The following is a 12,860-nucleotide window of genomic DNA, read 5'->3' as shown; positions in this document are numbered from 1 at the left end:
GTGGCTTGTGTTAAATTAGCCAGCAGTCTTTGTGGTCTTACTCACTCTTCTTCACTTCAAATTGGAGTGTAGGGAGGTGAGGTGGTAGTGTAGTGTAATGCATTGAATTTCTTATCTCCACAAACACCCAAATTTTATTTCAGACCTTTAATAACTATTAATTATGTCGTCCATGTATATATGCATTTAAATTTGTGTGTTGGAATGTTGTTTGGTAAGAAGAAAAAATAAATAACATGAATGGAGAGTTAGTCACGGAAAGAATTGGAAAATGAGGAGGGCAAATTGTAAACAAAATAATTTGGAAGGCTATTTACTAGTAATATATCTATTTTTTATGTAATTAATATATATAAAAATATAGAAAAAATTTAGAATGCACATCTTTAAAAGAAATGTACCGATTCACTTATATCTGTTTTGGTATTTGAATAATTTTTTAGTCAATTTTTTTTCTCATGTTCATGTACATCATAATTATTTAAGACATCCTGTAAAATTTTAAAAAATTCAAAAAAAATTTAACACAACGAATATAAAGTTCAAACAGTGTGTTGCACTCGTGTATATTTTATTTTATACACATGTGAAATAGATTGTTTGAACACTACTTTCTATATTATAAATTATTTCAAATTTCTAAAAATTTTGTAGAATATCTTAAATAACTATAACATACACAAATATGAAGAAAAAAAAAATGGACTAATAAATTCTTCTCAGTGCTGAAACAAGTAAATGATGTATCAGTACATCCATTTTAAGAAAGTGCATTGTAGAAGCACCTAAAAATATATAGATAACTTTTTAATGATTACAACTCCCTACGTTTAGGGGTGAGCATAAAATCCAAAAAATCGAAAAAGCCGTTCAAACCGACCTACCGAACACCGTTAGAACCGAAACCGACGAAACCGAAAACCGAAAAAACTGCTAACGGTTTAAACCGCCATTGAACGGTCGGTTTTTTTATGGTAATAAACCGACCGAAAAACCGAAACCGACCGTTATATATATTAATTTATTAAGTTTTTTTTTCATGTATTATAGTTACTAATAATATATAAAAATAATATATTATTTTTTTATTAATATTAAAGTTAAAAGAATAAGATAATTAGTTTTTGAACAATTAATTTATATGTTTGTAGTTGTTAAATGTAAAATAATGTATTTATAGAATAAATTGGATTATTATTTTTTTTAAAAAAAAAAGTTCGGTTTGGGCGGTTTAAACCGACCAAATCGAGGTTCAAAACGGTCTGTTTTAAGATATGTTCTGGATTGGTCGGTCGGTTTTCGGATTGCACCAATCCAAACCGAAAACCGAATTTTGAATTTTTATATAGAAAAAAATCGACCAAACCGACCAATGCTCAGCCCTACCTACGTTTATGAATGACTTTGTTAGCTTGAAGAGTATAAGAATAACTATTAAACAATAAAATAAAAGAAACATACGTGCAACATATTGTTAGAATCCTATTTTTAAAATGTTAAATTTTTAAAAATTTGGCAGAATGTCTTAAATAACTACAATACTCAATCACAAAAAAAAAAATGAATTAAAAATAAAAGGGATCATCCGTGCGTAAAAATCATGGACATGAAAATGAAACAAAAACATAAGGAGCTTAAATTTTTTAGGGGCTTTTTTATTTTTACACTTTAAAATAATTTTTTTTGTATTTTTACGGAATTCTACATAAAAATCTTATTGCAACTAGTTCTGCAACTTAATCGCAACAAAAAATTGTATAGCAACCCACATAGAAACCACTAGAGAAACTACTTTAGAAATCGAAATCGTAAATTTAAAAAAAATAAAAAAAAAACAGTATATAGAGTAATTCCCCAATTTTTCATTAGGTAAGATAAGAAAAAATATTGTGACACCAGCCTTATCCCTAACATTTTAAAAAATTATTAAGTGTCATAATTATCTTTAAGAATATATATGGTAACAAATCTTCTTTTACAAAATCCTTCTCACTTGCCTGTTTAAGCTACTATTCTCTCCATTTTTCTTATAAATTACCTATTTCATACTCTTTTTCCTTACCAAATACAGTTCAAATATTTGTTACCAAAAAAAAAAAACAACAACTCTCTCCCTCAATACATATACACACATTATATATACACACTGTATAAAAACATTATACAATCCAAAAAAAAAAAAAGCATCTACTGCAATGAATTCTATTACCTGAGCACTCCTAACCCTAAAAATAACCACCACCGACGCTGCTCGTCCTTAGATATGGAATTCTCTTTCTTGAGCACTCACGACAAAAAAGAGCATCTTCGTTTATTTATAAAAATACCTCTTTTTTAAAAATAATAATTTCATATATATATATAATTTATTTATAGTTTTATTATGGTTGTCACAACTCATGAGGTTATTTTTTTGGTTGTTTTAAAATTTATTTATAATTAATTTATAGTTATTTGTTTTTTAGTTATTTTTTTACTTTTTATTGAGAGAAGTGTATTTTTATAATTTTAAAACTTTACAAGTATATTTTTGTAAATAAAAGCTTTAAGTGGTAAAATTATAAATAAAACATAAAAACACGGTATTTTTAAAAATTCCTCAACTTATTCTACAAAATTGCGTTCACTTTTTAATTTTGAAAATAAAAATAAAAATTCATTTAAACAGTTCTCGCACCCTAGTTCAGCCCGTACCAATCCCAGAGCCATACTGTAACGCCCCTGCTTTAAGCCTGCCAAACCAACACAAGTTTTTCTAACATACTTAACTTTGGAACTTTTAAATAATGAGCTACTGAAAAGAAGATACATATTATTGACATAGTTAGTACCTATCAATCTATTTAAGTATTTTTAACTGTGTAATATCATACAGTGGCAGACTTTGAATTTAAATTGAGGGGGCGAACTTTTTTTTATTTGTAAGTTAGGAAGAATATACTTTATTTTCTACACGATATAATATGTTAAAAATTTATACAAACTTCTATGTTCATATTATTATTAAATATAATTTAAAGTAAAAAAAATAACAATAAAATGGTTAGTTTTAATAGTTAAGACACTACATAGAAGTTTTGTTGGTAAGGGTTCAAATCTTAAGACAATCTTTTTTTTAAAAAAAATAAATAAATAAACTACAAAAAAACTAAGTTGAGATTTGAAATTTTGACCTCTAAAATGTATATAAATTAGTTTAGCCGATAAACCAAAACAAATGTTTTGTTATAAATTCAATATATCATTACAAATATATGTTATAACTAACTAAAATATTTATACATATTTTTCTCCTTATCTTATAACCCCTATCTTATAATTAGACAGTCTTAGAATATTCCCAAACAATTTAAAATTATGCAACTTACTTAATATCTCTCTTACCCATCACATAATTCTGAATGTCATATTCTCAAAATTAAATTAACCTTAAATAATTATAATAAACATCATCATATAAAAATTCAGATTATAAGTAGAGATACAATTGATACGGAGTGATGTGTAGTGAATTCATCTTAAAGCACCTATTAATATTTTCTAAAAATTATACCAATTATTTGTAAGAAGCCAAAATAAATTGACTATCAACAAAACAAAACCAAAAGAATTTGTCAGCAAAATCCTAATCTTCAATTCAGCGTGAGTCAATTAAAATAACTCCTGACAAACAAATCAGTGTGTCAGTCACCTTCCTCACCACATTTACGAGTCTTATACATGGAAAAATAAATTAAATTTTTAATGCAAAATAATCCTTTGTAATTGTTAGTAAGTTTGTTCTTTTTTTCGTTTTTTTAATAAAATAAAACAATAATAACTGACTTGTGATGTAAAAGTGGGCTTGGAGAGTATGTGTACTGCTGTTGTTGTAAGAAATCATCTTGGTAGAGTGATTAGAGTTCAGACAGCTCGGGAGGATTTCTCGGATGCACTTTGTGGAGAAGCTGCGGCTTACTGCTTGGCTGTGTCAGTAGCTTTGGATATCGGCTCTAAGTATGTTATTGTGGAGAATGACTCGAGAGTGGTTGTCGACACTATCAATGGGAAGGGGTCTCGTTGGGCAATCGAGAACTATATCTCATTTTGTACTAGTTCTTCTCCCTCCTTTAGTAGTTGTTGTTTTTCTTATGTTAGTAGACTTTGTAACTTTGCCGCTCATAATGTAGCTAGATGGGCCTTTACCTATCAGGTGTTTGGGTCTCTCCCGGTCTCTTTCATACTGGAAACTCTATTTTGTAATGACCGAGAGGTCTAACTTGATGTAATTTTATGATATAAACGCTTTTTCTCAAAAAGACTTGGCATGGGCAAAGAAGAGGAGAGGGTCTAAACTGCTTTTATTGCATTAAGAAAAGACTACTTTGCTTAAACAAATCAGACTAATTAATTATGAGTTTTTTTTACGATTAAATAATTTTAATTATCGTTTTACTTGCATTTAATTCTAAGCTTAAATTTTAACAATAAAACCCTCCTGAAGTAGTAGTAAATATAAAGTGTCGTTCGGTTAACTGTTACTATGGGATGTTTATGTATACATTCTTATACACATGTCACGTTTATATTGGTACAATTAAGATTATTTTTAAAATTAAATAAAATTATTAAAATAAAAATACAATATTTAAAAAATAAAAAATATAAATTTTGAAATAATTTTTCATATTTTTAAAATAATAATATTAAGTGTGCCAATATAAATTTGACACATGTACAAAAATGTCTACATATGCAGTCTATATTGGCAGTTAACTGTAAAAAATAGATGAAACCTTAAATTTGCAAGCAGTTCAGTAGTTTGAAGGGTTTTGCCGTCGAAATTTGAACTTCAAAGATTAAGTGCAAGAGAATTAATAGTTGAGAGAGTTTACCCATAAAAAACTCAATCATTAATTAGAGAATTCAAAGCATCTCTAATGGTAATAATTTTCTAAAATTTTCATATTATCTAAAAATATAATATTTTATTTTATATCTTTTTCATAGTATTAATGCTATTAGGTCACCTCTAATGATCAATTTTTTGTTTTTTGGTGAAGAAAATCAAACTTGAGACCTCATCTTTATAAGAAAAAGTGTGAAACCACAAAACTATATCTATAACCACAAAATAGTTGTTCAATTAGAATCTTTTTATTACCTTTCTCTTCTCTCTCTTGCCACATCATAAAATATGACTCATTATTTTTTAGACAACTATATAATCTCACATATTATTATTTAATACATTATTTATTTTAAGCATTCTCCAAAATTTAATTATTGGAGATGCTCTCACAAAAAATGAGCTATATTAGCTAGAAGCTAAAAAAAAAAAAATAGCTAAAAGCTTAAACATGCTTCTGCCTCTTGGTAAACATGCTATTGGTTCTCGTTGGGTGTATAAAATCAAGACCAAGTCTGATGGGTTTATTGGACGGTACAAGGCTCGATTAGTGACTAAGAGCTTTTCACAAAAGTATGATATGGACTTTGAGAAAACTTTTGCTCCTATTGCAAAAATGATTATTGTTCATACTCTTATAGCAGTGACATTAGTTCGTCAAGGGACTATATCTCAAATGGATGCTAAGAATGCCTTTTTGAATGGTGACTTACATGAGGAAGTCTACATGGTTCCTCCTCCTGGTGTTCCTCATAAGCAAGGCAAGGTTTGCAAGCTAAAAAGGGCTTTGTATGGTCTTAAACAAGCTCCCCGAGCATTGTTTAAGAAGTTCTCTATTGTTATTTTATCTCTTGGTTTTGTTTCAAGTGATCATGATTCAGCATTACCTGTCAAGTGCACATCTACATGTCGTATTATGCTTTTCTTATATGTTGATGATATGATTATTACAGGGGATGATTTATAGGGAATTGAAATGTTAAAGTCAGAATTAGCTTCTCAATTTGAAATGAAGGATTTGGGTTCTCTGCCTTATTTTATGGGTATTGAAGTTGCCTTTTTGCCAAAAAGTTATCTTCTTTCTGAGTCAAAGTACACAACTGACATTATTAAGCGTGCTCGCCTTACTGATACTAGAGTTGTTGACACTCCTTCTGAGTTGAATGTTCAATATTCTCCTTCTGATGGCTCTCCTTTGGAAGATTCTACTTTGTATCGCACTATTCTTGGCAGTCTAGTTTATCTCACTATTACTCGTCCGAACATTGCATATGTTGTACATATTGTTAGTTAGTTATTAGTTGCTTCTCCTACTACGATTCACTAGGTTGTTGTTCTTTGCATTCTGCAGTATCTTCGGAGTACCATCTTTCAGAGCCTACTCTTGCCTTCTACCTCCTCTTTGGAATTACGAGCTTACTATAATGCAAATCATGGTCGTGATCCCGCATACCAAAATTTTGTCATCTGTTTCTGTATCTTTTTGGGAGATTCCCTTATTTCTTGGAAGAGCAAGAAGCAGTCCGTTGTTTCTCAATCTTCTACGGAAGTTGAGTATCGTGCCATGACGTCTACTACTAAAGAGATTGTTTGGTTAAAGATGGTTACTTATAGATATGGGTGTTATTTAGATTGTCCTACTCCTATGTAATTGTAACAATCAAAGTGCTATTTAGATTGTTCACAATTTAGTTTTTCATGAACGCACCAAGCATATTGAGATTGATTGCCATTTTACTCGTCACTATCTGAAATTGGACACCATTACTTTGCCCTTTGTTCCTCGCTGCAGCTTGCTGACTTTTTTACCAAGTCACATACGATTTCTCGTTTTCGTTTTCTTTTAGACAAACTTGCAATGCTTCTTGCAGCAGCATCGTAAGTTTGAGGGAAGGTGTTAAATAATTATTTAAGATTATTTTAATCTTTTATTTTATTTTAGTATTTTATATTAGTTGCCTATATAAGAATTTTTTATTAATTGTATTTTTTCACTTTTAATTTTACAATTGAATGAAACTCTATTTTTTTTTTTCTCTTCTAAGAGAAAAATCGACCAGCAATAATCAAATACAATATGGCTTATGAATAATAATAAATAAAAAAACTGGTGTCCTATAATCACTTTTTTTCTTTTTTTGCTCAGTAGGATTAATTTGAATTATCTTTCCTTGAGTTCAGTTATAATATCAATATGTCAGGTAAGTTTATTTTTATTTATTTATTTATTTTTGGAAATGGATATGTAACGTAGGTTGGATTTTTATTAATTTTGTCCTCTAATCTTCTATGACTACAAAGTGAGAATATTTCTAGGCTTTCTCTATTTAAATTACATAATTAACCTTCATTAAATATTAAATTACAATTTTTTTTTATGAACAACAAACCCATTAATATTTTTTTATGCTTTCAAAAATAAAATATTATATTATAATCATCTAACTCAATTACATCTAATTAAGAAATGGTTTATTTATTATTTTATTAAAAAAAAAATAGAAGTTTGCTTATACATGTATAATTAGTGTATATAAGATGTTAATTTTTTTTTTTTAAAAAAAGAAAACTATATATTTATATCATACATAAAAAGTGAAAATATTTTTGGACATCTTCTAATTGAATTACATAATTAGCCTTCAACACATATTAAATTACAAAAAAAAAAAAAAATTGATAAAACAAGTACCACATTACACTATACTACTTCTTAAGGTTAATGCTAAATAAGTTTGTCATCTAATTGACATTTTGTCTTATGTGAAATATTTGTGGAGGTGATTATTTTATCAAAGTCTCTCAATTATAAGTATAATTTTAATTTAATAAGGTTTCTTTATTCTTTGAAGTGAATATTTTGCATTTGATAATTATATAACGAATATATATACTAATAATCATACCATATAATAAATAAATTTATTAGTATGTATAATTAAATTGAGACAATATTTATCTATAATGTATAATTGTAATAAAATTGTTAATAATTTTAAAGTTCTATTTACACATGTACACTTCATTCTTAAAAAAAAAATCAAACTTAATAAAAACCTTATGTATTATTTATTTTATAAAATTAATTAGGTATTTTATGTATTGATTATTTCTCTCTTAAAAAAAATCTAAAGTATTCGATTTTACAAAAATAGAATAATGTGTGTAAAAGATCCTAAATATTTTTAAGAGCCACAAAATTAATAAATAATTTTGGCCCTTGTTAATTTACAAAAAACAATGAAGACTAAGAACACATCTCGAATGGAGATGCAAAATATAAGTAATGCAAATATAAAATATAGCATACTTTGTCAAAAGTCTACTTTAATGATATGTCAAATTATGATGCAAGTATCTCACATAACAAAAAGTAATCTAAATTTATCTAAATTTAGATCACAATATAGTATAATGCAAAATTTGTATTACAATGAATGCTATGATTTTATAATTATTATTATGCTATTTTTAATATTTTATTATAAAAGTTTAGTTAGCATGTTTATTTACATTATTATTTTATATTTTTAATAAATTGTTAGATGAATATTTAATCATATATTAAATTTTGCATTAAAATTTATAATAATACGCATAATAGTAAAAATTGATACAAAAATATCACAAAATCATTTTTTGTACTAAATATAAATCAACTTTTACATCTCTCATTAGAGACAGTCTAAAAAAATAATATATTACAAATTTATTGAAAAAATATTTGAATTGGACTCACGTGCAAAGCACGTTAGACCCAACTAGTATTTAATAAAAATCACCATTTATTCATTTGATTTTCTGTACGCTGAAAATTAATCCATATGGAATAAAATATCAAAATTATACATGATTTTGAGCTTATCATGAATGAACTAGCAAACTTAACTTAATTAAATTCACCTCTGAACATGCTAAAAATAGTTTAAAACCAAATTAAGTATTAAAAGAAGAAAAATGATTGAACACACTCAAATTATACATATTTTTTACACACAATAATATATAATTAATTATACCTAATATTATCTCACTTAAAAATATAAATTACTCTTAAAACAAATCCTGTATTTCCATCTTATACTAAAACAACATCTCAAAATCGAACACAAATTCCGACAAAATTATTTATCGAATTTCTACAAACATTCCCCCAAAAAAGAAACATTCCTCAACCCAGAAAAAATCAAATCATTACAAAAATGTGAAAAAAAAAATAATAATAACCCAATTCCCAAATGATAATAACTCTGTACTTATATCTACAATGGAACTTGCTTATGTGTAGAGTATAGTATACCTCTTATATGTAATTTTTTTCCAAAAGAAAACGTAACAACTTAAACTTTGAGCCTTATTTTTGGGCCTTATCCTTCGACATTTTTCCGGCCCAAGCCCGTTTGTGGCCCAAATCTTGACTTGGCCCTGTCTCCTTGCCTGAAAGAGTTCTCCTTCTCCAAGATCAAACCTGCCCTGAATCTCGCGATGAAGTTATCAGCTTTGGTATCAACATCCGGGCTCGGACAGAACAACGACGGCGCCGGCGACTGTCCACCTTCCGATGCCGCCAACGGACTCGTGCCTTCTATTGAAGAATCCTCGCTCTCATCCAAATCCGGGGACACACTTCTTGAGCTCCCGCTACTCTTTATCCTCACAAAATCCCCATGCTTCACGAATTTCCAGTCCTGAATCCTGAATGGCGGCGGCGGAGGCGGAGGTGGAGGGATCGAACTCGACATCGGCGGCGACTCGCTTCCGGTTGTAGCCGATAGTGGTAGTTTGTGAGTCACTGGAATCGGTTTGCTTAGAGCTTTGTTCTTCGAAACCCTTAGTGTTGAAATATTGACCGGTGGCCGAGGAGGAGGCGGCGGCGGCTGAGACCTCGAGTAAGGGTTTCTGTTTTTACCTTTCTTTGAAGAAAACAGATTATGGAAAACTGAAGGTGGCGGCGGTGGAGGTGGAGGCGGCGGTGATGGCGATGGGTATGAAGATGAAGATTGCAATGATGAAGTATGGTCGATTGAGGTAAGAATGGATTCAAAATTTTCGACGCTCTTTTGTCTTTGCTTTTTTTTCTTTCGCCTAAGTGAGATTAAGAAATCCTTGGTAGCCGTATTTCTCTTTTTCTCACTTTTTCCACTTTTGGGTTCCGATTCTTGGTACGTCGGCGGCGGCGGTAGCGGCGGCGGAGGTGGAGGGGGACGCAATGGTGGAGGTGGTGGTTGAGAATTTACATGTTTAACTTCAGAAAAGTTGTTTCTTTCAATCTCGTCTTTTTGTCTAATATCTTGATAGGTCCTCTTCGCTTTGCGCTTTTTCACCGGAGCCGTGGGAGGCGACGGAGGAGGAAATGGGGGTGGCTGAGGCGGAAGCTGCGTAGAAGGCTGAGGGGTTGGTTCAGGCGCTTGAGATTTTTCCTCTGTTCGGACCTGAAAAGTGTCGACCTCAATATTCTTGGTCTCCAAGTTTTGATCTTTTTCTACCTTTTCAGGTTCCTGCAATGGCCGGCGACGTTGGTGTAGCCCATCGGAGCCGAGTGGGCGGTAATTAGAGACATGGGTATCATCGTAGAATTGCCATTGTTCATCTCTGGTAACCCAGGAAGATTCTTGACGTAGATCAGGGTATGAGCTACTATTTCTGAGTCTAGTAAGTCCATTTCCATTGTTATATGACAGTGTCCGATCTGAATATTGGTACCATCGATTTGGACTTGATGGGTTGGACTTCTCAACCTCTCGAGTTGAAGAAGATTTAGAAACAGTTCGATCTTCATAAGGGCTAGCGTTCTCACCACTGTTTCTGCTTAGAAACCCACAAATAATGGCGAACAGAACTAGAATCAGATTGAGAGAATCCCAGCTCTTCTTTACAGACTGAGGTTTGAATATTTGAGAAGCGAAGGAAAGAATCGTTGGAATAATAAAGAAGATAAATGCAAGTGTTGTAACAATCAAGACTATGAGAAAAGCACTAGAGTTGAAGAGTAGAGATGATGAACGGCTCAGCCGCCGCTGCCGGCGACTATCTGAGGATTGTAGCCAAAAGGGTGTAAGATCATTCTCATCTCCTTCCATTATTTGAGTTTTTTTTTTTGCTTTTGATAGAATTAGAAGCAGGAAAAAGGGAATCAGAGGTTATAGATATGAGCTTTTGGGGGACACTCTATCTGCTCTATAATATTTTCTTTTTGTGTATGTTGTTGTGTTTGTGAGTTGGGTTTTTTCTTAGGTATACGAATATTATTAGCTTTTTATATAATATATGCTTTGGTTATAATAAGGTAGCATGTAGTAGTATTAGTACTAGTGATAAAGATGTGAAAGTGGGAGAAAAGTGGTTTGGATTAAAATGATTATATCATTATGTGGGGTCTTCGTTTCTTTATTTCATCTCTAAATAAGAAAAAAAGGAATAGAAACAGAACAAGTTATGCGCGTCACATGACCCATTTTTGCCTGTCATGGCTAGAATGACAGCCAAATGATACGTTGAATAATTGTTGTAAACCATGTGCATAGTACTTGTTTTCTTTTTTTTTCAGTTTTGTAAATTTGTAATATGCTAGTAGTAGTTGTTGTTGTTGATCCACCATATGCAATTTCGATAACACTAATTCTCATTCACACTAAAATATAATATGAATTTCCCAAACACATGTCTTTTTCCAAAACATTGGATTCAACATCATATCATATTAGATAATCTCCAATTATTTGTTACACAACAAAGTAGCTTGCTAAAATAAGCATATGGCTTTTTAAATTATAAAATGAAATTATGTTATGAGTCATGGTCAACCATTCCGCGTCGCGTAGTACATAAACTCAGCCATAATTTTTCACTTAAAAAAAGGTTTATAATTAGATTTTAAGTCACGGCCATCAATCAGCATGGATTAACTTATGGTAATGAAAATTGACAAAGACTAGTTATCAAAAAAAAAAAAAAAATTGACAAAGACTAGTAGAGCATATAATATTATTATTATTATTATTATAATGCATAACGCGTAGTTTATATTTGCTGTACATGTCTTTATCATACGCCACCACTTTTGTTCAAGGAAAATGCTACTCTTTGTTTAATCTTATAGATCACTGTATAATGCTTTGGCCCCAAGCATGAAACCAAACAAATATTTAGTCTTTGGAAACCCAAAAAAAAATATTTGCATGAAAATAAAAAATTATATGTATACACATAACTTTGTCTTAACTTGATTTACGACAAAAGATATCTTACAGTGAACGAAAGAGTTTAAAATGTTGGCACTACAGCTAGTAATGTTTAGACTTTTATATAAACCTGTACAAGTTTTGGACTTTTATTTATTAAAGCTAAAAGAAAAAGGCTGATAAATAAAGCTGGTGAAAAAAAGACAGGATCATGGTTTTCATAGTAATTACATGAGAGTTATTCCTAGCAAAAATAATTACACGAGTTATGGAGATAATTGAGGATAGGCCACTGTGGAGAGCTTGGCAATGTTTTTTCTTTTTGTCAATAACGGTGCCGTTTTGCCAGAGTGGGATTCCATCTCACGTGATTCTTGTGTCCAAGTACTTTGATTCGGACCACTTCGTAAAGGAATTAACATATTTAATACTCAAATATAGTTAAGATTATACTTTATCATGGAATTAACATATTTATTTATATTCGTCTGCGTTTACACATTAATTGTACCCTTTACATTGTTACAGTTCTAATGAATTTTGCGACATAATAAGCTTGTAATTTACAAAATAGTATGAACTTTTTTTGTTTAGGGATTCTAGCTCAACATTTACTTATATATATAAAATGCTTATAATATAATGCATAATAACTTAATATAGAAATAAATGTAATTATAGTAAAATAAGTATATATATATAGAAAATGTGTAACACATAAATTTAAGTAGTTTGACAGAATTTTATTTGCTTACGTCTATGGTAATATTTAAGCTATGATTATGTTTTAT

The 12,860-nt window shown here is 30.0% G+C and overlaps 2 protein-coding genes across 2 annotated transcripts; one reads left to right on the top strand and one right to left on the bottom strand.

The window, feature by feature from the left end:
* Nucleotides 1-5,864: 5,864 nt before the first annotated feature.
* LOC115704530 (uncharacterized mitochondrial protein AtMg00810-like) lies at nucleotides 5,865-6,539 on the top strand. Its single transcript, XM_030631731.2, has 2 exons — nucleotides 5,865-6,173; nucleotides 6,240-6,539. The coding sequence occupies exons 1-2, from the start codon at nucleotides 5,865-5,867 to the stop codon at nucleotides 6,537-6,539; spliced, it is 609 nt and encodes a 202-aa protein (XP_030487591.2).
* Nucleotides 6,540-8,918: 2,379 nt separating this feature from the next.
* LOC115707029 (formin-like protein 20) lies at nucleotides 8,919-11,839 on the bottom strand. Its single transcript, XM_030634836.2, has one exon. The coding sequence runs from the start codon at nucleotides 10,966-10,968 to the stop codon at nucleotides 9,256-9,258; it is 1,713 nt and encodes a 570-aa protein (XP_030490696.2). The 5' UTR covers nucleotides 10,969-11,839; the 3' UTR covers nucleotides 8,919-9,255.
* Between the last annotated feature and the right edge of the window lie 1,021 nt (nucleotides 11,840-12,860).

Source organism: Cannabis sativa, chromosome 1 (genome assembly GCF_029168945.1).
Source record: "Cannabis sativa cultivar Pink pepper isolate KNU-18-1 chromosome 1, ASM2916894v1, whole genome shotgun sequence".
Lineage (NCBI taxonomy): Eukaryota > Viridiplantae > Streptophyta > Magnoliopsida > Rosales > Cannabaceae > Cannabis > Cannabis sativa.
This window is presented reverse-complemented; position numbering and strand designations above follow the sequence as displayed.